The sequence below is a fragment of the Artemia sp. Qi Xiang Cuo genome, chromosome 3 (genome assembly GCF_049724085.1).
Source record: "Artemia sp. Qi Xiang Cuo chromosome 3, ASM4972408v1, whole genome shotgun sequence".
NCBI classification, from domain to species: Eukaryota; Metazoa; Arthropoda; class Branchiopoda; order Anostraca; family Artemiidae; genus Artemia; species Artemia sp. Qi Xiang Cuo.
The window spans coordinates 49231339-49259093 of record NC_142796.1 but is presented as its reverse complement, the minus strand read 5'-3'; the positions used below and the strand labels follow the sequence as shown (position 1 = coordinate 49259093).

The window sequence follows — 27755 nt, the reverse complement described above, 5'->3', positions numbered from 1 at the left end:
AACATCTGAGCCAGGGGGTATGGAATTCCCTCCCAGATAGTGTTAAGGTGGCTGAACACCAGCATTTGTTTAAAAAGCAAGTAAAGAATTTTTTGTTAGGAGGGTGAGGAGCCAGGATTAAGAGATTGAAGATTTATGTTATTATTTGTTTTCTTTTGTTATTGTCTTCTTCATTTTTTTCTTTTTTCTTCTGTGTTTTCTGTGAATGTTCATCAGTATGTGTGAAAATGAAGTTTAAAATTTACTTCAGAAATTTCTGTTATTTTTTAAGTATGTTGAAATAGTTTGTGGTAACCGCCCAGTGCCAGTAAATTTATGTCTTCCCATGGGCGGTTACCTATGGATCATGTTTAACTAGGTCGTTTTTGTAATAAGTTAATCTAATCTAATATATACGATAAATAAAATTTATGATGTAAATTTATATATGAAATATGATGTATATAACTAAGGGTAAATTATATAAAATAGAATAACTACTTAGAAATTAAGAGTTTTCGTGTGACAATCTAAACTTATTTTCAACACATTGTCAACTTAATGATAAAGATAGAATTCAAATAAAACAGTTTGTGGCAACGAACTGTAAAGAGTGACTCAGCCCAACAGCTACCGAAATTCATAAACAAAATGATAACAATGAATAAAAAACTATGACATCAAAACTATGCGTCTTGAACAGTATTGGAACGAACTAACAAAATTAAACAGAATATTTGATATATAAAGATATTGGTTGCTTATAGCTCATTAGTTCAAGATTCTATTTCACTGTAATTTTCATTTTTTTTTTCATGTTGTAATAAGTACAAAAGAAAATATTTGTAACATAATTCGTTTCCAGTAAAGCGTAAATGGCGAAGTAGGCTTTAAACTTTAAACGATTATGGTAAGAGGCAGTAGCCAAACTCTTGTTTGTAGTGATTTTTGCTCGTTTTAAACTTGACTTGCATATTCAATTTAAGTTTTATTCGTTTTATGATTTATTTATTCAATTATAGTAATATCTTCTATATGTTTGCTTGCTATGATTATTTAATTTCTGTTCGTTTCGGGTTTTGTTTACTCCTTAAAAGTAATTTTAATTTTTGGTCGTTTTGAGTTTGAATTATAATAGGTTTTATTTCTGTTGGTCTTAAGTTTAATATGGCCTTTACTTTTCTTCGAACAATTTCTTTCCCGGAGTTTGTTTTAGATCAATTTCTATTCCGTTTTTGATTACCGAAGTTTTTCAAGTTTTTCAAAATTCTCTATTTCAAAATCATTTTTTTTTTCAACATCGAAGTTTCATTCGATCAAAGTTCTTTCAAAGTTCCAGAACTAAGTATCAAAATAACAATACAAAAGTAAAGAAAGCATTAAAGTATCAAAGTAAACAGTGTCCAGTAGCGATAAGCGACTTGCAGAACTTACAGCCTTTACTCCACAATGAAAGCAATTAATAGCCTGAAGTTTGGTTTTTGGAATGTATGAACGATGTCTCAACCGTCCAAAACTGAGCCAGTACAAAAAGTGATGACAGATTAACACCTAGACTTATTAGCAATGTCAGAAGCGCGGTGGACTGGTTCCTGAATAAAAAACCTGGATACTGATCATACCATCATATACAGAGGCCAAGCAAATAAGCGAGAAGCCGGAGTTGCCGTGATGATGCCAAAGCAGGCCCATTAGTCACTCGAAAAATGAAGTCATGCATCCCCGAGGATATCACCTGCAAGGTTTTTGGGAACAAATACTACTGTCGTTGTCAGCTACGCCCCTACAAATGAGCCACTGATGAAGAAAAAGACGAGTTTTACAGATTACTTGAAGCTGTAATCTAAATATATACCCACTTCCTTGGATACTTTAACGTTAAAGTAGGAAACGACCGATCCTTCAGCCCACAAGTTCCTGTTTCCTCACAGAGATGTATATAAGTACCCATGGACGTATAAGCAGAAAATGACGATAGCGTCTACAAGATGTTTGGGCCTATAGTGGAGCTGACGGAAAAGATTATAACCTTATGATAGCTTAAGTCTGTCTAAAGTTAAAGAATATATGCAACACAAGGAGAGTCCCAACTAGACCCCGGTGCCGCGCCGATGAGGGAAGACCGGTGGCGGCAGGGTCAAAACAGCGCGCCGCTTCTGCGCCACTGGTATGATGTTGGCGGCGCAACACAGGTAAGATGTTGGAGGCGCGCCGCCGGCGCGATCAATGTTGACCGCAAACATTAATGTTTTCATCAGTTTTTCTCAAATCACAGGTTAAATGTACAACAGATTCGAGGCCTATTCATGAGCTCAAAAATTCACAAGTCGCTGGCTGGAAACTTGTCTTCTTCGTTATTCATCAAGAGAAGTAGAAATCAGTAGAAGTAGAAATGAAATGGCTGTGGCGTTTCCGAACCCTTGCAGAATACGAGTAGTTGAAGTATCTATTAACTTTGTATTCTTAGCATAAATAATTATCAAAATTAGTAGTTTTTTTCATCGACCATTACTGCATACAAAACTTCAGATACCGTATCACAAAATTCGTCAGTTATCTGGGTAAAAACTTTGAATATAACTTTGAACTTAGAAGCTTAATTGTCTCTTAATGCCCTTTGCCTATATCTGTTTTGTCACCTTTAAAACTGTTGAAATGAGGAACTTTGATATGTTTTTTTTTTGCTCTTTTGGATTCCTAAAAAGCCTTCTTGTATTAAAAACTGGTTTTTAATAACAATTTAAAAAAAAATACATTTTGAAGTTTTTTTTTGGCTTCTTTATAAGAAGCCAAAAAAATAATATGTCATGAATATGTCATGTAGGCTAAGGCTGAACTGCTGCTTTTTTATTGCTTTTGGCTGCTCTTTTGGATATTATTCATTTTTCTTTTGGGGATTCATTCCAAATTATAAACTCATAAATACCTAATATTAGTCAAATTATAAACTGCATCTAAAAGGAGTAAATTTGTCAAATTGAAAAATGTATGATGAGCACTTCACATGGGAACACTTCAATTACAATGAAGCAAAAAACACTTAATGGCTTATTCGGTATGAAGAAAATGAACTGCCAGCTATTTTCTTAGGTAAAAAATGAAAAGCTCATCCGTTTTAAATGTAATAAAATGAAATAATATGCAGACTGAAGTAGCACCAGGAAGATGTTGAGATTTTCTTCCTAGCTCGTCACTTTTAATCCAAGCAAAATGTTAAGAGACTTAGTATCAGTTATTGAGTTTAAGCTTTGATTTCCAAATGCTCACAAAAAGTACCAAATTTAAGAAAGTCGCAACAATAAGTCACCTGTGGCCAAAATACTAATGTGGTGAAGTTTTAGTAAAAATATTAAGTTGCAAATACAAAAGTTTAGAAATACCACTTTTTATTAAGATAAGGAACATGTCCTGTCAATTTTCTACTTAACGGAGAATTGAGAAAGTACCACTTCCTAGCTTTTTGCGTCTGTTGGATCCAGGAAGGTGTGGTTGATAAAAATGTATAAGATACATTTTATGGGAAGGGGTGGACTGATACAAACTTTATGCCGGACTGTCCTCTGGTACGTTTATTTAGAAATACCTTGGAATATTGTAGAATTATTGTAAGTGTCTAAGCATCTTATTATATATTATTATAGTTTTCTGAGACTTGTGGTATACTTGGGACAACCCGTCTCAGTAGAATATATATCTATTATCAAACCTTGTATTATTATATGATAACTAAATAAAAGTATTGTATTATAGCCAACCTCTCTACAATCTACCTTTAGTCCCTCGAATATACCCAGCTGGTACGCCTCGTTAGTTCGGTCATAGCCTAAGGCGCGCTACCAAAGTTTAATTACCTTAGGGCCATAGTTTATCTCCCCTATAAAGGGAGAATAAAGGCTTCTACCACTACCCTACTTAAATACAAAAAAAAACACCTTACCACAACTGGTGGCAGCGGTGGGACAACTCTTCTTTAAATGGAGAGTCTTTTTCGGAAAAATGACTAGAATGGCATAAAGACAAGACCACTAAAAATTGGGTAGTTAAAGTGAAAATAGTCATTGTCACTTGTATGTCTAAAAATAAATTACTGTGTGCGATGAAGTCAAGGTATTTTTTCTGCAGAAGGGCCACTTTGTTTGTGAACAGAATAGCCCAAGAGAAAACTGTGGCCACAAATAAAAAAAAAAGTCTGGAAATACTATAAATAAATAATTATTGTGTGTGCAAGTTCATAATAGTCCTTAGCTGTAGCCGATGACAGAAAACCTAGAAACGTTGTAACGAGCCACCAGAAGGCAGCCCTGGTAAGCAAACCTTCAGGGTGCAGGCACAAGTCAATTTATAGTGCCATAATAGGTGAAAAGACGAATTGCTAAATTTTTAGCTTGTCAGATCTAAGCTGTAAATGGAGCCTTGTCCAAAAAGACCTATAGAATGTGCTACATAGCCTCAAATGCTTTATATTATTTAAAATGCTTTGTGCTGGAAAAATATGTGAAAATTTAAAAACCAAAATTGTTATGTGTAATTTATCCAAGGCCTTTCTAAACCCCGAAAAATAAACGGTATATCAACCACATCACACAGATAAATTAAATTATTAATGGGAATTAAATTTAAACTCAAATAATTTATAAACGTTTTGAATATTCAAATTCAAATTCATTTAATTCAAAAACAAGACATAGCTCTCGTGGGAAAAGCCCAAATATGATGTCTCTTATAGTCATAATTAACAAAATAAAGTTGTCTGATAAAACTTTGTCAGGATAAATAAACTAAAGGATAAAAACACTTGAGATTGAGAATAAAATTGTCAGATTAAACTTCGTCAGGATAAAATAAACTATACAATAAACACACTAAAGATCATTGTAATATTTCACAAAGCTTGGCACAAAAGGTAAGACTGCACAATTGAAGCAAAATGGGCATTTAAATCATTCGCAGTTTTTTCTAGAGGCCCCTCCTTCATGAAGTCAACTGGTTGAGAACTTTTGCCTGTCAGACTTTTTACTTTACTGAAAAACTGCGACGGCTTGGACTCTAAAAGATGGTCAACTTCATTTTCATAGTAATTTGCTTGTGCCTTTTTGATTTTCCATTTTATTTGGTTTGCTAATTGTTTTGCTTGGTTCACTTGACCTTATCGTATTAGGTGCAATTTATGTTTTATCAGTTGCTTTATTTCTGAATTTAAGTATGGTTTATTACTAGAACAGAATTTAGTCTTACGTTCGGGAAAGCACTCGAGAAATATTGAATTTACCTTATTATGGAATTCTTCTACTTGGAAATCCAAGTCTTTAGCTGAAGAGACCGCGACCCAGTTTTCTCCCGTTATCCAGTCACCAAATTGCAGCAGACCATGGTCAGTGTTCGGCCTTGAAGTAACTTCGGTTACTGTATATTTAATTTTTACTTTTTCCAAAGGGTTCCACTGTAACATATAATGACAACTTCCACCAAGTGGTGCTAGTTTACTTGGATTCTGGTGATATTCCGAAAGATTTGTCAGGATTACATCCAGAGAAGTATTCCCATTAGTTGTTGGGAAATCGACTAGAGTTTTAAGGTTAAGTGACCTGGCCAGCGATTTGCTATCGAGTTCGTTAGCATCTCCTAGCATTACTACTCCAAAATATGGGTGAGTTCTCTGGACGTAATCTGTTGATTCCTGCAGCTTCTCCCAAAAAGCTTTTCTTGCTGCAGCTGGCTGACCAAGTGAATAATAGAAAACGCACACTGCTACGGCAGAGAGTAGCCTAGGGAGTCGCGTAGGGTGGGCTTTGACCCAAATAATTTCATTATTATGTTCAAGAAAAGGTATATTTAAAAGCTGTGGTTTAAAATCTTTGTACACGAGTGTCATAATTCCTCCTCCTTTTTTACCAAGAGGATGGTCATCAGGCCGAAGTTTAATAAAAGAAGAAAAGTTAGGAACCCTCAATAAATTAAGATCTTGCCGGTGGACCTCGGAAACACAGATAACGGAAGAGCCAAGCATTTGAGCCGTAGTCTGAAGTTCAGTAAATTTCTCTAGATTTAAACTTTCGGCGTTGCTGCAAAGGAAAGAAGGAAATACGTAACGTTTGTCGTGAAACTCCCGGGAAAAAGGTACATTTTGGAATTTCTTGCCCCCTATCGCGACTGGGGCAGCAACAGGATTATTTAAACTGAAGTCACCAACAATTTTTTCCTTCTGCGGGGAAAGGAGTAAAGGGGAGGGAAATAGAATAAAGACGGGGCTGGTTGTTGATTGGCTGTTGATGAAAATGGATAGGTGGGGAAGGAGGAAGGAGGAGGGCTAAGAGGCTCCTGAGATGTTTCATAGGAGGAATGGTGTACTGAAAAGGGTTGCTGGATTCCCCAGGAAGGTGGACCTGCGTTTGAGCCCAAGGGTGTCCCCTCTTTTTTAGACCCCAAGAGGGTTTGTTTTGGATTTTCTGCTGTTTTCGTCGTCGAAGGTGGGCATTTTTTGATGAGTTGGGTCAGTACGGTTAAAATGCGCTAGTCTACAATTTTCATCTAAGCATCTAAAGCGAGGGGACATCTTTATATGATGAAGGACACATTCAATACTACTATATGACTTGGCAAGGAAACTTTAACATGGATGTAGGAACCGGCAGTGAATACCAAATTTACATGCTCCTTCTTCGAAAAATTTACACACCCCTTTTGACTTGGGCTGTTCAGGGCAAGGTCCAACTGATTTTTTGTTTATTGGAGTCACTTTATTTTCATGAGCAAATTTGCAACTAGCTCCCCTCTTGAAAAAAACATTTCGAAAGAACCAACACTCTTTTATATGGTGGCTTGATTATTTTCTCGAAAATGATATGTAAGTCCTATTCCTGTAACTTGCCAATCGGAATGACATTATTCTCATCACTTGCGGCTATGTCAGTATTATTATTCATCACACTTAGGAGGGGCATATCTGCTTTAACTGACGCCACACTTACAGCATTCATTTTGCGTTGGTTATTTTGGGTGGCTGGTTGGGTACCAAGTTCATGGATGCTAGGGATTTGATCCAGCAGAAACCGGTTTTGAAACTGATGTATCTGCATCTTCAGAGAATCGATTGTTGTTTTTTTTCGTCGACTAAAATGTCTAGTTTACGACATTCTTGCATACCAATCGCAAGCATTTCAGAAACAGACCTGATTTCATTGTCAAGCTTATCGATAACAAATATAACTTTAAATCTAAGCAGAACCACTAATATAATGCTTAAGCCACTTGTGGTCAAACTAAAACAGAAGATGCATATGAAAAGGCTAAAAAGAGTATTTTTCAGTCTTAGAGACAGAGAAAAAAAGAAACAAAGATGAATTTCAAATTTTAAATTCTTGGACAAAAAAGGACATGGCCTATATTTGATCATAAACATGACCCTAAGGAAAGCCATTGAGGGTATATGCACATAATGACCCAAAGATGGCAGCATAATAGCTGTAAAAGTAAAGTATTGAGAGTTGTGGGCAACTCTTCTTTAAATGGGGAGTATTGTGGTGAAGCCTTCTAATTAAGTCAATTTGGAATTTAGTAAAAATATTAAGACGCAAATACAAAAGTGTAGAAATACCATTTTTATTAAGATAAGGAACATGTCCTGGCAAGTTTCTGCTTAACAGGAAATTTAGAAATTAACACTTCCTAGCCATTTTCGTCCCACCTAGCTATTTGCGTCGGTTGGATCCAGGAAGGTGTGGTTGATGAAATTGCACAAAAGATAGATTTTATGGGAACGGGTGGCCTGATGCTAATTTCAGACCGGACCAACCTTTGGTCCGTTGATTTAGAAATACATTGAAATATTGTCGGACTATTTTAAGCGTCGAAGTTTTTTATTATATATTATTATAGTTTTCTGAGACTTGTGGTCTACTTGGGACAAACCGTCTCAGAAGAATATATATGTATTATCCAACCTTGTATTATTATATGTTAACTGAATAAAAGTATTGTGTTATAGCCAACCTCTCTACAATCTACATTTAGTCCCTCGAATATACCCAGCTGGTACGCCTCGTTAGTCCGGTCATAGCCTAAGGCATGCTACCAAAGTTTAATTACCTTAGGGCCGTAGTTTATCTCCCCTATAAAGGGATAATAAAGGCTTCTACCACTAACCCACTTAAATACCAAAAAAAAAACACCTTACCACACTAAAAGATACCTCTTTGATCCCCACCCAGGCTCAAAGCTTCTGCTATGGTCATATCCATGGAAATCTCCAGAGTTTCTTTTTAAAATAGCTTTGAAGCGTAGTTAGGGGTGTTTAGCCTTTTTCGCTTTTCTTCAAAGCTTTGAAAAAAGTGTTATAATATTCCAATTGTTATATTTGTGCATATTTTTGGTAATCATTTGTGCGGGGATCGAATTTTTTAAACCATTGTAGATATGTAAAAACTTTGCAACATCTAGTACCCTGAGGTCATAAGACTGTCAAAGACTCCTCCTTGAACCTCCCAAATAGAAAGCTTTTAGTATGACCTGGCCTTTTAATGTAACTTGGGCACTGGACCAAGAGCGCCATTGTCACTCGAGCGCAACATTAGGTGGGGATGCCGATATCGCTTTTGTCACACCAATTCGTTTTAGTGTGAATCTGCCTGGTACTTATGAATGAATGTTTTCAAAGTAAACCCGTTTCATCAATAAGAAAAAAACGGGTTGGACGCATATGTCCCTTTCCCTTTGAAAATCAAAACTATACAAGTGCTATATCAAGTATAACTCACGAAAATCTTGTTAATTTTTGTCAACTTTTCAATGTTTTGGCATCCCTGCTTTCGATAAAAAAAAATCAAGGTACTATCACTTAAATATAATAACTCCCTAGCCCCCCGCCCCCTCGGGATACTATCTTGATAGGATACCGTTTCTGCTTTAAATAAAAAAATAATTAACTTATTGGCATGCCTGCTTTAAAAAAAATTCAGGTATTATCATTTAAATGTTATTTCACTACCCCCCTCCTCTGGATATCACCTTGATAGGATGTCGTCTCTGCTTTAAATTAAAAAAACATTAACGTTTTGGCCTCCCTGCTTTCAATAAAAAAAATTCGAGATATTATCATTTAAATGTAGTACCTGCTACCCCCCCCCCCTTTTCAGGATACCACCTTGATAGGATACCGTCTCAGCTTTACATTAGAAAAATAATTTACTTAATAATTAACTAGGTCACTATATGGTTCAAACAAACACGCAAAATAACGTTAAACAGCTTAGTGTTACTTGAGAAAAAAAAATTGAGGGTATGAGTAAAGGGGTACAAAAGAAACAACAAAAATGTCCAAATTATTCAGATATACCTCAAATTATTGGAAAACTGAGTCATAGATTCGCCATGACATTCAATAAGATCAAAAGAATCGAATTAAAAGGGAGCACACACAAAAGCCAAATTAGGCCAAATTAGTTCGTTATCATGTACTGTTTGCTAATCTGCAACTCTTTCCGGGTATATTCTAGCCATCGCTTAAAAATTAGAATTCCATTTGAAAATTATTTTAGCGTCGTTTTTATGGTGGGGCAGACCCGAACCAAAGGATCAGCCGCCTTTGGTCGACCCTCCAGTACTTCAGCCTATGAGAAATTGCAAAATACCCAAGACAATGAACAAGTCCTAATGGGGGGCCCTGGGTCTATCAAAATATTTCAATGGTTTTCCAGGGAATTTGATATCATTTTCTTCCGTCTCCACTTTAAATGAAAAAAATAACTGTCTTTTTGGCATCCCTGCTTTCAATAAAAAAAATGACGTATTATCATTTAAAAATGATAGCCCCTACCCCCCCCCCCCCATTAGCCAATAATTTACAAATTATTTATGAATCATATTTTTGGGGTAACTTCGGTTTCAATCTTTAATTCCTCAACCTTGTACATATCTTAGTCTATAGCTAAATTTTTTCTCTTTTTTTTTTTGGGGGGGGGGGGGGGTAAAAATGTTTCAGAAAGAAGATTGTATTTATTATCAGGTGTTCACCAGTTGAGTATTAAACATTAAGAAAATCTTATCTAAAAACAGCAAAAGAAAAAGAAAATTCTGCAAACTTACAATTCAGCTGTAGAAACAATCTGCCAGCTGTCAATTTCAAAATCCAACTGAAGGCTGAAGCTGTATAGTAGTAAATGCGTACTATAATTTTATTCAACTTGAAAATAAAATTCTTGACTACGAATGATGTAAGAAATAGCGATTGGGAAACTGCATTCGAAATGATTTGAACGCATTTCATAAGGACGATACTTTTTTTGTCAACATATGAAGAACTGTGTATATTGCAATATTTGCATTTGCATATTGCATATGTCTGGTTTTTATATAAAGTAACAAAAGAGACGAAAATTAACGAACAAGAGAGTAGTGAATAATTATGGTATGCAAAGTAATATTTGGCAGGGAAAATCACTGGTGATAAATCGCAAGGGGTGGCGCCGTGATTGCGTCATTTTCGGGGATTCGGGGAACCAAATTTTTTTGGAGGTGATGCATAGATGTTCAAGGAAATACCCGAAAATTTGGGGATAGTGCAAGCCCTGCTTGATTGTTAATCAGGGAAATCGAAATACTAAACCACACGAGAAGGAAAAGCTCCGACTTTGTGGTTAACGCAATAAAGAATTGCCGCAAAATTATTTTAAACTCGACCGAATGCCGCCACCTCTGCCGGCGGCGGCGCGCATGTGGCGCTCCAGCGGCATTGCGACACTTCGGCGGCGGTCGACCGGGCCTCTCGTCGGGGGTGTTCGGTTGATCCGCTGGCGCGGCGAAGCTGAGAAGCTGAAAGAAGCTGAGTGAGAAACAGTACGGGAAGCCATGGAGGTATGCTACCACAAAATCGCTAAATCGACCCTGGGCACCAATAGGAGCCCTAAAGACCAGTGACTGTCCAGGAAAACGTAGCAACTAACAGAAGAAAGAAAGAAGATGATTGTCTATCCTCCAACAACAAGTCAGACAGATTGTCTTGTTTTAACAAACGTGCGGTAAAGAGCTTTTGACAGTTGCCAAGAAAAGTGCCCGGTCAGATAAGCAAAACTTTCTAGAGCGCAAAATACTGCAGGCGGAAGAAGCGGCAAAAAGAGGAGACTCATGAACCATGTGCAAAGTCCTGAATGATATCATAGCGAAACGACTGACAAATAGACCTAAAGAGAATCCAAACACAATTTGATCGAAACCTCTGAGACAAACAGTATGGCTTTCGGCCAAATCACTCATGTGCAGACCTTATATGCACGTTTAGACTTCTAATTGAAGAAAGCAGAGTGGCTTTCAAAGATCTATATGAACTTCGTGGACTATGGAAGATTACAATCCATTAAGGAATCCCTGAAAAAATAGTGACGATTGTTACCACCTTGTATGAAGGTAGTGAATGCTGCGTCAAGACACCAGAGGGCCAAACTTATTTCTTCCGGATTTTGGCAGGAGTAAAATAGTGTTGTGTTCTACCACCATTACTTTTTGCCATAATGATTGATTACATCCTGCAGAACACAGAGATAGGAGGCATCTGATTAAGGCTTCGAAGTCCAGGTCAATGATATAGACTTTGCAAATGACTTTGCTTGAGTCAAGCAAAAAATGACTTCAAGAATTACTAGACCAGGTCACGGTAAGGGCAAACTACCTTGGCCTAAGTATCAATGCTAAGAAAACCAAATGCATGGCGACAAGTGACTGTCCTCTGTCCATTAAATGTGGTGACTAAGATGTTGAACAAGTTGTCCAGTCAAAATACATAGGAAGTATCAGTATCATCAGGAACACTGGCTCGACCGTGAAAGAAATACTCACCAGAATACGATAGGCAAGTGGTGCCTTCAACAAACTATGTAAAATATGGAAATCTCAGAGTATTTCTCTGTACCTGAAGCTACGGCTTTTCAACAGCAATGTTATTCCAATACTACTTTACGGAGCAGAAATATGGCACCTGAATCAAGAACAAGAGAGACAAGTCCTGGGTTTTGAAAACTTGTGTCTTCGCAGAATATTGAATACCCACTGGTCACAAAAGATGACAAATCGGTCCATCCGTGAAATAACGTGACAACCTCTAGTAACCGACATCATCAGAGACAGAAGGTGGAGATATTTGGGACACTTCCTACGTAGGGACGGCCGGAATCCGCTGGTAATCACCACATTACGCTGGTAATCACCAGGAAATCGTAGCCAGGGAAAACCCAAGGACACACTGTGCCGGACCTACCAGTTGCAACCTACACACCTCTGATTTACCAGAATGGGAGGATATCAGTGCAGCATTAAATTTGAGGGAAGATTGTATCAAAGTAACAATAAACAGCTTGCGTAGCTCACAGCCCTTGCTGTAGGGACTCGCGGGGGGGGGGGGGTCCAACCCCGGAAGAATAGTTATTTGGCCTTACGTCTATTTTGAAAAAAATGGCTATCTCAAAATTTTGAACGGATGCATTTTGGGAAAAGGGGATGGGGCTGGTTGCTCATTGATCACTTTTGACTCTTAAAACAAGAACTGGAAGTTTCAATTTCCAATTGAATAAGCCCCTCCAAAGTTAATACAACCATTCCTTCCACAAAAAGCTTATATGTTAACAAATGGTAACTTGGATAAGTTACAGGGCTTGCCTCGGGGCTATAAGGAATTTTTCAAACCCTAAGTTATAGTTACTTGAATTTTGGACATTTTGAACAAAGTACCTATTTTCAAATTTTAATTGGATACATTTGGAGATAAAAGGGCGTGAGTAAGGGGCTGGGCACCCTTCGATCACTTTTGATTCTTAAAAGGGGCACAAGAAATTTAGAATGATACTACTTCAAAGTTTATACGACCCCCCCCCCCCATAAAAACTTCATACATTAGGGATGGGGAGCTAGAAGAACTTATAGCCCTTTCCCCGAGCGATAGATGAGGGGTATCGAACTCGGGAACCATGTTTCGGGCTCGGGACTCTCAAAATTATGATTGGAAGCATTTGGGGAGAAAAGGCGTGAAGGGGGTTGGTAGCCGTCCAATCACTCTTGACTTTTAAAAGGGGAAGTAGACGTTTCAACTTCCAATCAAATGAGTGTCCTCCAAAGTTTATAAGACCTGTCTTTCCATAAAAACCTTTTATGTCCCAGGGGTATAACTTACAATCGTTTCGCAAAGGCTCTGTTGGGTTGTGTCAACCCTGGAGGCATTGGTACATGATCTTTGGACTATTTTGAACTTTTTTTTTATTATTTACAAACCCACTATAATCACGCAAAGGAAGAAGTGGAGCACATGAGAAATAAGAAGAAAATCAGACATTAGAAATCACTTAAAGCACTATTCACAAAAAAAGGCACGAGGTGCGATTTTGCTGATGCTGATTTACGCTTAGCATGGAGCTCAATGCTATCTAAAGGATGGAAAACATCCTGGACATGAAAATTCTGAGTTATTTTTTGAAATAATTTGCCTCGGAGGAAGATATAGGACATATTTACAAAACTAAGTTGTTCAGCGCCTCATCTTACCAGTAAAGCGGAAGAAACAAGTTCCATTGGTTGTTGCGGAAGCAAAGATTGAGAGGTAGGCTCCGGAGATACCTCAGGTGTTCTGTATTCTTCTTCTTCTTCTTCTGGCACTTCCTTCTCCTTCGCCTTTTCTCGAGGCATTTCTGGCGCCTTAGGAGGGTGCTTTTCAGGAATTTCTCTTTCAGGAGTTGGAGATCGTTTCTTTCTCGGCTTTCCGCCTGAAACTGCAGTAAAATTTAAAGTATCTTGCACTTTAAGAAAAAGCAGTTTCGAATACACAACCAATAAAAAATCGTTTCGCTTATCACGAAAATCTCTGTCAGATACTAAAATAAATATTTGAAACAGGCATAACAATTTCAGGAAAAAAAGGTTCAAAAAATTATTACGTATTTATATTTTCTAAATATTTTAAATGATTTCAGTGATTTGGCTGGAGTGAAGCACTTTTTGTGTTCAGAAAATAAAAAAACAAATCCACAGAAAAGAAAACACTGTGTTTTTGTGGTATTACGAGGCATGATCAGTGGAAACCCATTGAAAAAAAACAGGGAACAGCGAAATAATGTAAAGTTAAAATAAAAGCAGCAGTGCATTGTCACTTAAGGGTAATTGTCTTTATTGTTCCCGCTCAATTTTCGAAACTGGTCTTACAGATCTTGGTAACGCCACTGCTTGTATCTCGTCGATAGCAAACCCGGTATGAGACTATTGACAGAAACATAACTAGTCTTTGACACCTGGGTTCTTTTTTGTTAATCCAGTTCTGGGTTCTTTTTTGTTAATCGCAGGAGAAAAACAAAAGTAATAGCACATTAGATTCTATGAAGATCAAACTAGATGAGCAGGTTAGAATATGTAGAAGAAAATATAACCACTTCTGAACTAAAAATTGTATTTTTTTGCATATGAAATTAATCTTGGTTGGATCACTTTGGGAAAAAAAAGTGCATGGGAGGGGGCCAAGCTATCCTCCAATTTTTGTGTCACTTAAAAAGGGTACTAGAACTTTTATTTACAGTTCATATAAGCCCTCTTACAATATTATAGGACTACTGGATCAACACGATCACCCCTGGAAAAAAAAAACAAATAAACACGCATCCATAATCTTTCTTCTGACGAAAAATACGAAATTCCACATTTTTGCAGATAGGAGCTTGAAACGTCTATAGCAGGGTTCTCTGATACACTGAATCTGATGGTATGATTTTCATTAGTTCTACGACTTTTAGGGGTTGTTTCTCCCTTTTTTCTAAAATAAGTCAAATTTTCTCAGACACGTAACTTTTGATATATATTTGAAATCAGCACAAAAATCTGATTCTTCCGATGCATCTATTGGTATCAAAATTCTGTTTTTTAGAGTTTCGGTTACTATTGAGCCGGGTCGCTCCTTACTTACAGTTTGTTACCACGAACTGTCTGACAATGGGTAAAGTTTATAACTTCCAGCCCTTCCCACGGGAACTGTGGGGGATTAAGTCATTCTAAAAGACATATTTATTAAATTTTCGACTATGCTAAACAAAACTACTATCTCAAAATTTTGATTGGGTGACTTTGGGAAAAAAATGAGCGTGGAAGGGGGCTAAGTTTCCCTCAAATTTTTTGTTCACTTGAAAAAGGTACTAGAACTTTTTATTTACGTTCAAATGAGTTCTCGTGTAATATTCTAGGACTACTGGATCGATACGATCACCCCTGGGGAAATAAAAAAAAAGAAAGAAAAAAAAAACAATAAAACACTCATCCGCGATCAAAAATTGTATTTTTGTCCTTCTGACAAAAATACAAAATTCCGCATTTTTGCAGATAGGAGCTTGAAACTTCCGTAATAGGGTTTTCTGATACGCTGAATCCGATGGTGTGATTTTCATTAAAGGTCTATGACTTTTTGGGGGTTTTCCCCTCTTTTTTCGAAAATAAGGCAAATTTTCTCAGGCGCGTAACTTTTGATGAATATAACTAAACTTAATAAAACTTATATATTTGAAATCAGCATAAAAATCTAATTCTATTGTTGTATCTATGGGTATCAAAATTCCGGTTTTTAGAATTTTGGTTACTATTGAGTCGGGTCGCTCCTTACTTACAGTTCGTTACCACGAACTGTTTGATATCAAAAGAATCGGCTTATTATGCTGATTACAAATATAAAGTTTTATTAAGCTTTGTGTTACCTACCAAAGGCTACAAGCCTGAGAAAATTTGCCTGATTTTCGAAAAAGAGAGAAAATACTCCCTAAAATTCAATGAATCTTATTGAAAACCACATCACCAGATTCAGCGTATTAGAAGATCCTACTGTAAAGATTTCAAGCAGGGTGCTACCACTTCGAATAACCGTCATAAGCATCAAAAGTCATAACATCCAAAAGGAAAATCCGTCAGAACCACCAACCGTCACAACATCCCAAAAAATCTGTACGTTTACACAAGAGTAATATAATTATATAATAGTTTATAAACAAATTGCGGATACATATTAGCACATTAGGGGGGGGGGAAGGGGGTAAGGCGTAGGATATATTGAATACTTAACCCAACCTAGTTACCTTTTCCCCCCTAAACCCCCAAAAAGTATAGTTTTAAATTTTGGATGTTGTGACGGTTGGTGGTTCTGACGGAGTATTTTGTCGATGTTATGAGGGATTTTGTGGATGTTATGGCGTTGGATGTCCTGACGGTTGGATGTTATTACGCCTTTCCGTTTCAAACTCCTGTCTGAAAAATTGGGGAATTTCGTATTTTTTTACCAGAAGAATGATCACAGATGCCTGTTGTTTTTTTTCCCAGGGGTGATCGTATCGACCCAGTGATTCTAGAATGTCGGGAGAGAGGTCACTCGAACAGAAATTAAAAGTTCTAGGGCCCTTTTTAAGTTACCAAGAAGATTGGAGAGCAACTAGACCCCTCCCACGCCCCTTTTTTTCTAAAACCGGCGATTCAATATTTGAGAGCGCCATTTTGTTCAACATAGTTGAAAGGCCCAATAAATATCCTTTGCAGTTAACATAACCCCCGCAGCCCCTGGGAAAGGTCTTTAAGTTAAAAATTTTGCCCATTGTTTACGTATAGTATTTGTTTCTGGGAAGTATGCATACATTTTTAGGATGGGGGAGGGGAGAATTTTCTGCTGGGATAACTTTCCAAGGGTAGAATTTTCCATGTGGAAGGAAGTTCGGGGGGGGGGGTGAACTTTAAAGGGAAATTTTAGCATGGGGGACTTTCCCGTAATTCATGTACGAAATTATTTTTATATGTCTTGTTTTCGCTTTACCGACTCAATTTTACCCACGGAGATGTTGAGGGTAATTGTCCTGGTTAAATTTTCACCGGGATTTAATTGTCTATAGGATATTTTCGTGGGGAGGGGATTTTTCCGTGTAGATTTAGCCAGATTTTCTGGCATTATTTAAAAAATGATCAGAAATTAAGTAAAAAAATAAATACTGATTTATTTATTTGTTTATGCATGTATGTATTTTTAAATTTTTCCCCCACAACGGCTCCATATTTTTGTTTTAAAATTGGCACCCTGGGATATATTGCCTGAAAAAAAAAACCATCTAGATGGGTCACAAGCTTGACAAATTTTTTAAGAGCCCTAATTTCAAAAAAGAATTCATATGAGTAACGTCATATCTATGAACATATTTCAAAAGCACAAATACGTCATTTCCGCGTCAGGAGCTGTTCTTTCATTTTTAGTATCTATGGCGCATGTAAAAATACACAAAAACAAGGCTAAGTATAAAATATCAAATGTAATGATTCTATTTACAAAAGATATTTCCAGCAGTTATATAATATCTCAAGGACATAAACATAAATTAACTATTGCTCAAAATGAACAAACTAGAGCATCAAATGAGACAAGATCAAGAGGACGACCTTAAAAAAACCATCAAATGTGACATGACTAATCCAAGCAGCTAAGGCAAAGGGTATTGGAAAAAATATCTGATGTATTGATAAAGAAAATGAATAAAAAAATATGTCGTTAGAATACTGGCGAAAAAGACAATTATGAGTCGAAAAATAAATTTAATAAAAAATAAATACACTTTAATAGTTAAACGGCATAGAAAATTACAACCACTCAAAAACGGAACTGAAACATACAGAAATGCATGGTTAAAATATAAGCAGCAGGGGTATTTGAAACGAGTAAATAACGAAAGTGATGCAGTCACTGAAAAAAAATTGTAAAGTAATGATGAACGAAATTGAAGAACAAAGACATATGAGGTTAAAAGATAAGTGGCAGCGAGACTTACAGCGAGGGAAAAAGTGAAGTACAAAAAATGCGGTTACAAGACACACTACAATGGAAATCAGGAAGAATCAAAAATTAAAGTGAAGAACAAAGAAATATGTGGCTAAAAGATATGTAACAGTGGAGATATTGGAAGAAGTATTGCGAGACACAAAAAACTATGCCAAGGGTTACATGAAAATGTCCAGGATAATGTAAATCAGCCTGCTGCTTCACTGTAGCAACAGCCTTGGATACGAGACAAGTGACAATAAAATCGATATATATAAAAGCCTGTCTATCACATCACAAATAAATAATTGTGAAACACATGCAAAAAGTCAAGGATGAAGTAAATCAACCTCCTGCTTCACTGTAGCAACATCATCGGATATGAAACAAGTGACGATGAAAATAGTGGAAAGAAAAAGATGGAATATCGAGTGGCTTTCCACTCTCTGAAATCATGTACACCAGGCAGTGCTTACCAAGCGTGGTGGCAGTGTGCAAAGAACGGCGGACCTGTGAGAGCTATACCAAGAGTGTTGGAACTATGCCAAGCACGGTGGATATGGGACAAGCCTGGTAAAAGGACGCGACTTTGATCATCACAGCAAGCTGGGAATGTACATTACACACTTACTAATTAAAATTAAAGAACCGTAATAATCACATCACTGTCACATTACATCAAAAATACAAGTACATCAAAATACATCACATAAAATACATCAAACACAAAGATTCATTTATTCCAAATCAGACCAAAATGTTTCTTCAAAACCGCTGTTTTCATGCGCTGAATGACTGGTGGATTCTTCGTTGTCTCCCGATCCCTTCTGTGTATTTTTCTTGTTGTCCACGTCAACCAGACTTGACCTTCTTTTCTTCCCTCTTTTGGTTTCTTGAGACGAGCTTGGCTCTCTGGTGTTCATATCCTCTGAGACCATAGGCTCTCTGATTTCCATATTCCTTACCAACCTCGAGTCTAAAATTTCAGGTAGTAAGGATTCATTCCAGAAAGCTTCAAGCTTTGAAAATATTTTCGCCCAGTATTCTTTTGACCAGTGAACTGTAATTATTTCCCAGTCATCAATGGAGTTAAAAACTATTAAAGGCAATTTCTTTCTATCTAATACCTTGAGTTGGCCTTGTATCTGGGCAAAATACCTATGATTGTTTTTAGCTGAAGACCTTTACTGGATAATCCAATAAAAAATCCTTTGACTAGATTTTTGGACTGAGCAGCATCAAAAATAGTTTTGAATTCTGGTATATTATGTACAGTTTTTATCTCTATAGGTGTGCCATCAGAGAGCAATCCATCTACAGATGCACCAAGATATTGATGCTGTGGATGCACACTAAGTCCTATTTCATCTCCCTTTATGACATTTAAGTTAAATTTCTTTTCATATGCTTCTAGAACAACTGCTTCTAAATCCAAACCCCTTTTCATAAGGGCAGAGCAGCATCTAGGTGCCAAATTTCAAATTCGCTTAAGAATTGGAGCAATTCTGGTGCTATTTTTTCTAGCTGCAATTCTATGAATATAACTGCTCGGTATTCTCCTAGATTTCTGTTCAACCCAGTTCTCATTTTTTGATTGCCCCTTGGTATTATAAAACAAACGGCTAATGCTAGCCCTATCGAATTTTAAATGCTGCTTAGTATATTTTTGTCTGACTGAGCTTATTTCCTCAAAAGTCATATCTGGCTTATTGCAGTTTGGTCCATAGTCCCGATCGCCGAAGTTATTATTTCTGTTTTTTAACTTTGCTAAATGTTTTCCTCCAAGAGAACTATAATAACTGGTCAAATTACGTTTAGATCTTGAGTGATGTTCTGCTGTTTTTTTTCAATACTTTTTCGTCAAGCAAGAAGGACTGGACATAAAAATATTTGTCCAGGCTAATCGATGCCATTTCGGACCTGAATTATAAGCAAGGCTGGCTCCATTTACTCTTGCTTGGTATGAACCTCCCTTACACCGGCTTATTTGCTTTCCCCTGATGAACAAAGCAACAACTGACATGTAGCTTTCAGCTAAGTTTGTAGTTGCGTCATTTCGGAGCTGCTCTGATTTTCGACACACAACCTCTACCCCTGTCATAACATCCTCAAACACTTGCATGGGCAGAGTATTCCACCGACTTTCTATTTTGTCATTAATGAATTTAGGGCAACCGGAATCGCATTTTTTGTGGTTTCCAAAAACATGGTACGGACCTCTTTTTAAAAGGTTCTTCAATTCTTCCGCTGTTCCATTATTTTCGGAATTTATTTTGATCGAACCCCTTAAATTTTTGGTCAATTGCTGGATAATTCCTCTGGGAAGAAATTTGGTGTACAAACCTTTCTTATTTTTGCACAAGTTATATAGATGCGTTGTATAGTTCTTTGTGACGTGATTGGCACATTCATCTTTCCGTATGTTTGAACCGTAAGAGACACACTGTTTTAGCTTATAAAAAACACTTGAATCACCGTCACCAATAAACTCTAAAAACTGTAATCCATGCATCTCTTCACTGGAACGAAAGCCTTCAACTAGAATGTCTGTTTCCATGCTCTTCGAATTTCCGTTATAGTTCAGAAAGCAGAAATGTTCTTTAGGACTTACTTTAGAGCTTGCAGAAGAAAAACATATATAACAGTATTTATTTTTTATGCCAACATATAACAGTTTTTTCGTAAATGCATCTATGATAACTGCAACACATCCTTTGACTGAGTAATCATGCCCTTTGCTACGCTTATTCCAACCTCCATCACATACCACTTTTGTCCAGTATGAGTCCTTTTTATACTTAACTTCATGAATGGCTAATTGTAAGGCCTCTCGTCCATTTTCTCGCAAAATCTCCGACAAACTATTCATCCAAGCACTACCCAGCTGTCTTTCAATACGGGAATAAACTATTTGCGACATTGGCTTCACTCCAAGCACTCCGAAGAGTTCACACAGTGTACAATATCCACCTCAAGTGCCCATGGCTCCCCAAACGGCCTTCAAATTCAAGCAACCTTTTAAAATTGAGTCTTTTTTGAGAAAGTAACCTGTTTACTTTCTGTAGTAAAGCTTGAAAGATATTCTTTTACACTTGTTACTGGACATTCTGGTTCATTTTATTCCTCTTTTCCCAGTTACACTTTTTACATTTAACTTTCAGTTCAGTTTCCAGGCCTTTCTTTTCTAATTGTTTTATTATAAAATTTTCATATGATAGTCAACAACTAATCTTGTATGTGAATACAGAAGCTAATTCAATGAGGAAATATCTTAGATTTACAATGCAATTTCCATCTGAAATTCCAGATAAGTCAATATCGGTAAATGTTGATTGACCCATCGATACCAGAAGAACCTCCACCGCTTCCCAAATTCTGTGCTTCGTTTAGTTTAGGATTTACTGAAAGTTCTTCTGTAATTTCAGATGAGGTTGAAAAATCATCTTTTTGTTCTCCAAGGTGTTTCTTCCTAAAAATAAAAATAAAACAAAAAAAGGAATGCTGGTTGATAAACCCATCATTCACAACATATATACACATAAGGGAAGTAATTATTGATGTATTGGAAACACTACTACTACTAACAACTCACCGCAGCACTAAGTCACCTGAGGCCAACACAGCTACACACGCTCCCAATCCATCTTATTTTATTCAAAGCCCCCTTTTTACACCCTCCTTGGAAGTTCCCATTTCCCTTGAATCTTTCTTTATGACATCATTCCACTCCAACCACAGACGACCAGCTTTCCGTTTAGCCCTAGGTGGTTGGCCGAAAAGAAAAAAATCTTCAGCAGTCTGTAATCTCTCATCCGCAGAACGTGCCCTAGCCATCTCAAACTTTCTCTCAATATAGTCTTAGAAAGGGGGATTGGACCACACTGGGACAAATCCGGAGTGACTACTCCCTCTTAATTTATTAACATGTCAATACAACATTTTATTATCATGCCGTCTAGCTGCATCTTCCAGATCCTCGGCAATTTTATCCAAGGTCCCACTTCACAACTCCTGAGTTCATATTTTATGCTTTCTCCACTTTCATTATATTTTTATTTTCATATGATCCATTGGAAGTGCTCTGTTTTATACAGCTCATAAGGATAGACATAACTTTACAAATCTCAGGAATAGCTCAGGGATAGATTTTTGTTTGTTCCCTTTAGAAACTACTATAAAAAAAAGCCGAAGTAAAGCTTATTGCATATCATTATATACCAGAACTCCAGTGTCAAGGCCCTGGGATGTCTTCTTCATAGCTTCACAAGACTGATAGCTGGAAACCAGGCGCTAGAAAGGCCCCCTACTCCCCCTCCTCGCCCAAAAAACAAAGCTAAAAAACGTTCAAGCAAGTTTGCTTCCTCTATTGGATATCCTGGAGGCAAGTAGTTAATCTTCCTCCAAATCATAAAACATCCTTTCACCTGAAACATAAATTTTTATTGTGTGTTTAGAGCTGGTAAGATTTTTCTGCATCCTCCTTCATAAAATTGCATTGTACGTGCCTGGGAAGCCTAATGTGAATTTGTCTCCTAACCATTGTACACATAAAAAAAAAGTTTTTTTCCATAAATTTTAGATTGAAGGGGATGTAAAACCAGAACCCGTCGGAAGCAATTTTAAAAGTTTCTGGACTGGATGGAATGAACCTAGCATATGTAATATTTACTTGCCGGTATTTTAAATTCAGCCACCTTCTGTTTATATTTTTCTTTCTCATGGCTAAAAGGTCTTTTTGACAGTTTCTATCCGAAAGTCATAATGATATACAGAACACAGTCCAATCAAAATTGCGGGCTTTCTTCCTATTGGCTGACGAAATAACGCTACCAAGCGGGAAACAGTGGGAAAATAAAGTAAAAATCGAGCTTTTTTTTTATTTTTATTTTTTTGCTTTTATATTTAGTTTGTGATAGACATCAGACACTTTCTGTAATCATTGTAGATTATAAAATCTGCATACTGTCCAAAATTCTAGCCTTTGGAGCAGATTTCATGCCTTATAGCAAGAAAATAATGAAAACCAAAAATAATTTTTGCACCAAAAAAAAAAAAAAAAAAAAGAATTCTGTATCCAACATTTTTTTTTTAATACCAGTAGAATCAACTGCAAAAATATCTACGTTCATTTCCCATCTAGTAAATTTTTATTCATTAAACTAAAATAACTTAGTTACTTGTTTTCGACAAAAGATAACAAATATATAGAACAAGTAAAAACAACATTATTTTTCTTTCTAACTCAGGAGTCGTCAAAAAAAAAATCAGCGCAAAATCACTTGAATCGCAGCAGTTTTTCCCAATTTTCTGCCATAGGGAAAATAGCATTAACCACTAGTAAAGATGATTAGCCTTAAGCACAATTTACAGTAATTGAGTTTTCCGAATTTTAAAGGACCAAAGACATGGAAAATAAACCCATCTTGTGTCTATTCTTATCTGAAAACAGCAATTCTCTAGGGTTTTATTTTAGCTGCTGCGAAATTTTAAGATCTCAAAGTGGTTTGTTTTTGTTTATTGTTTTTCTAATTTAGTTTATTTTGACCGCAAACTAAAAAAAGCAAAAAGTTTGTTTCCGCTGATTTCCGCTTGTTTTTGCTGAATTTTCACCCACGATTTGTTTTTATTTATTTTGCGCTTGCTACTATCAAAAACCCCATATGGAGATGTTTTCATCAAAACTAGTTCGACGACTCATCTTAAATTTTCAAGGTATATATAGCTAGAAGATATAAGAAAAATTGGGCATTTCAGGAAAGGGCAAGATCTTTGAGAGCCTCCCACAGTGCATATACTGCGTTTAATTAGCCATAAAGAAGTTACTAACATGATATTACAATAGAATCCTTTTTTTTGCAATAAAACAATAAATGTTTAATTGAATAGACATTTTAGTGTCAAACTGTTTAGAGTATACAATAACTTGGCTTTTTAAAGATCTATTGACAAATTTGTCTGTTAACAAATTTATGTTGACAGTAGAGCAATGTGTTATGTATTTTTTTTCACCCCTACCATATAAAACATTAGTGAGAAAGGTCGGTGGAGCTGTGAAGTGGTAACCGTCCTTGAAAATTCCTATACCTTATACCTTTGGCCCAAAATTACTTGCCGTACAAGTTTCAACTGGATTTGAGCACTTGTGCAGAGCCCAGAGAAGGAGAATACCCCTCTAAAAAAATTTTGACTCATGTCCTATTGGATCAAGGGGCTACTCTTATGAATTTTCAAGGCAATTCACTATTTTAACGGAACAATATTGATCCGCTTTCAGCAAGATTTTTTGTTCACGGGGAGCTCGCAGGCTCACAGTGTGAACCTAAAAAGTTTATAGGGAGAAAGAAAAGGTGATGGAGGGATATAGGCTCACTTAACACCTCAAATAAAATGGATTAAAAATTATTGAACGTTTTCGATTTAAACAATGTACAATACGTCAATATTTCCTCAACATTTTCACAGTAGGAGGGGCGAAGATGCAGGAGAGGAATCTGCCGAACTCTGATCCTCCAACCACACAGATTAAAGTTATTGTGCCATTCCGTCTAAAAAAATGTGCAACTTGGCCAAAATGTTAGCATTAGAAAGAGCAATATGTTCTATCATGAACAAAACAGAAAAAAGAATCAAGTTTCTTGAACATCTTTTTGCAAATGCTGAAGTTATTTAGCGCAAAAAAAAACTTCGTTCTTACGGGTTCACCTTATGCCTCGAAGCAGCAGACTGAAAACTATTGCGCGTTTTCAATTAAATAAGTTGCAACACGTCGCCCTTTCCGCTAAGATAATGGCAGTGAGAAGGATGATGGTAAAGGAGGGAGAACTGCCATACTCTGGTTCTCCATATAGATTGAAAATAGTTGCGTCATTCCGACTTAAAAAAGCCGTAACATACTCAAAGCTTTGCTGAAAAGTTGGCATTAGGAAGAGCACGGTATTCTGCTATATATAAACGAAAACGAAAATGTGAGTTTCCCAAACATTAATAGCTCCTCGCTAATATAGTTTGAAAGTTTAATAATGTTTAATGCCAGTAATGTTTAATGCCAGTAATGTTTAAAGCTAATAATATTCTTAAAGTTTTTGATATGTGTTCTTTTTGTACGCCACTGGTAATTACTTTGGGCAGTTGTGTAAGCATCGAAGTTATAAGGTAACTTAGCTTCGACTTTTAAATTTGAAAATTATAAGAAACTTTCCACTTACCAACAGCTGGGCTTGGCCTTGCCTCTTTTGCTTCTCTAAGCCTTTCCGGCTCTTTAGATGGGAGTGGTCTCTTAACTGGCTTTTCAGGTTTTGTTCGATAGACGCTCATACGCGGAACTGCCTCTTTTTCCCTTAAAGAAATCACAGAATAAATAAATGTGGTAAAAAATTGATTTGCATAATGTACCCACGGCGGCTCAAGAACGGGTTTACTGGAAAAGAATAGTGTCTGCTCTCTCGACGCTGGCGCCAAGTCAGCAGAAGAATTTAATAAAGTAAGTCAATATATCCTCAACCAGTGCAGCCCTTTATTTGACCATTAAGAACTAGTTCAATAAAGTCAAAGCAAAACAAACGCCTCAAGTCTTTCATTGTGCATTAAATTTTGTGTCCGGAATACCATATAGCTAAAAAAGCTGTTTCCCCCTTCCCCATCGATCAAAGGTTGGCATGGTTCGTCCATTGACAATTTTATTATCTTTTCCTTGAAACAAAAAGTAGACCCCGGATGCCAAGGCCCAGTGGTATTTTGCAGCAACCTTGATTCATGATTCATAGTTGCGGAGCAACAAATGCAACTATATCTCATAGGTAATACATTTTTAAGCTCCCGTATCAAGTCTGCAGATGTGTTATGACTATTGTAAGTTATCACTTGTAAGGTAAATGTGTAAATAAAGAACCGTTTGTACAAAGTAATGATCAAATCCTGTGCCCTCGCTGTTTCTGTTTTTACTTTTACTTAAGACTGTATACTATTTACTGCGGTCTATGATCATCCGCTGTAAACTATAATTTCTCAGAGCATGTTTCACTTCCAAATATGGAAGAATGGAAGTCTTTTTGCTTTCTATTCTTGACATTAGCCATTTAAATCCGATGAACATCAAAACCTAGAATTCAAAAAAAAAAAAAAAAATGGAATTTCCGTTTCGAAATCAGGGTTTCTAGTATTATTTACCAATAAAACTTCCATAGTTACGAAAATATTTTTTAAGTTGACGAATAAACAATATGAAGCTCTGTCAGTGTTTAAAGCTATTTAATTTCTCCGAAGTTAAGCTTCTAAGCTAGTGCATTTTACTTAGACAAAGTGTAGGGAACTCGCAAAATCAGAACTTGAAAATAGACAGTCAGAGAAAAAAAATATGTCTTTAAAAGCAATGTAAGCTTCAATCCCAATTCAAATATACAAAAAAAACAAGTTTTTTTAACTGAAAGTAAGGATCACCATTAAAACTCAAAACGAACAAAAATTATTCTGTATATGAAGGGTTTGTCACCCTCCTCAGACCTTACTCTTTACACTAAAGCTTTTATCAATTTAAAAAAAAGCTTTTTACTCTGTTTAAACGGCCCTTGTGTTTCAGGAGCCGTTCTTAAGAAATTGGGACCAACAGTCAAGCCTTAGCGTAAAGAGCACGGTATTGAGGGGAAGGCCAAACCCTTAATATACAGAATAATTTCTGTTTTGATTTTTAATGCTGCTCCTTACTTTCAGTTAAAAAAAAATTGTTTTTTTATTTAGTTTTTGATCGTTTTTCAAATAATATCGGTAAATCTGGCCCACCCTCCATAAGAAATTCACCTGCCCTTATGGGAAACTCCTCAGTGGAAATTTCTTCTTACATAAGACACCCTCCCACAAAATTCCCTCAGGACAGTTCCATCCCCGCTGAAAATCTCCTCCCCGTAAAATTTCTTGCTGATGATTGAGCCTTAAAATTTCTCCTTGGCATACTTTCATTTGAAAAACACTAATTTCTAATCGTTTTCTCGATGACTCCGGAAATTTCTCCCTGGAAATCAAAATACGCTGGAAACAACCCCCGGATACATCCCCTGGAGCATTTCGACTTGCAAAATTGAGTTGAGAAAGAGAAAGTAAGACAAACAAAAGTAATTTCATATAAGAATTCTGTCAAATCCATCCAGTGTAAAATTCCCCCTGGAAAGTTTACTCCCCCCCCCCCCGGAAATTTACCTCACCACAGAAAATTCTCCTTATGAAAACCCACCCAAAGCGCAAAATCCCCTCCTCTGAAAAGTGTCTGTATACTTCTCAATAACAAATACTATACGTAAACAATGCGCAAATTTCAAAAATTACAGGCCTCTCCCCACGGACTGGGGGGGGGGGTTCATGATACCCCTTAAGACATTGATTTTTTAACTATGTCGAACAAGATGGCTATCTCGAAATGTTGAATAACGTCGAGGAAAAAAAACTGTGGGCCCGGGGCTAGTTGCCCTCCAATCTTTTGGTCACTTAAGAAGGGCACTAGAACTATTGATTTCCGTTCGAATGCACCCTCTTCCGATCTTCTAGAACAATTAGTTTGATGCGACTACCCCTGGAAAAAAATTCAACAAAAGCAAATACCCACCCGTGATTTTTTTTTCTGGAAAAAAAGCAAAATTCAACATGTTTGTATATAGGAGGTTGAAACTTCTACGGTGGGGTTCCCTGATATGTTGAATCTGATGTTGCAACTTTCATTAAGATTCCTGGACTTTAAAGGGATATTCCCCTCCTATTTCAAAAATCAGGCAAATTTTCTCAGGATTGTAAATTTTGATGGATAACACTAAACTTAATGAATCTTAAAACATTTGAAATTATAGGCAGCGCGATAGCGCTGCCTAAGTAAAGAACCATGTGGGCACAATGTATTATTTATTTTTATTTTCTTCTCCATACCCGGGCATTTCGTATCGAAGGAGTTGTCATAGAAACTTCGAAAAGGGCTCATTCGATTGGAAATTGAAATGGACAG

General features: G+C 36.6%; 2 protein-coding genes and 1 pseudogene across 2 annotated transcripts in view; 1 reads left to right on the top strand and 2 right to left on the bottom strand.

Annotated features, from left to right (window-relative positions):
• Positions 1 to 27755, top strand: part of LOC148954218 (prostamide/prostaglandin F synthase-like) — a 516813-nt gene that overhangs the window by 455288 nt on the left and 33770 nt on the right. The window lies entirely within an intron of this gene.
• Positions 1 to 27755, bottom strand: part of LOC148954219 (uncharacterized) — a 76354-nt gene that overhangs the window by 44043 nt on the left and 4556 nt on the right. Inside the window, exons 2-3 of the mRNA XM_089086200.1 lie at positions 24979 to 25109; positions 13501 to 13724 (exon numbers count right to left, since the gene is read on the bottom strand). Of these exons, the coding sequence (XP_088942326.1) occupies positions 13501 to 13724; positions 24979 to 25109 (355 nt within the window). The remainder of the gene's footprint in view (positions 1 to 13500; positions 13725 to 24978; positions 25110 to 27755) is intronic.
• On the bottom strand, positions 18511 to 24693 carry LOC148954220 (uncharacterized; annotated as a pseudogene).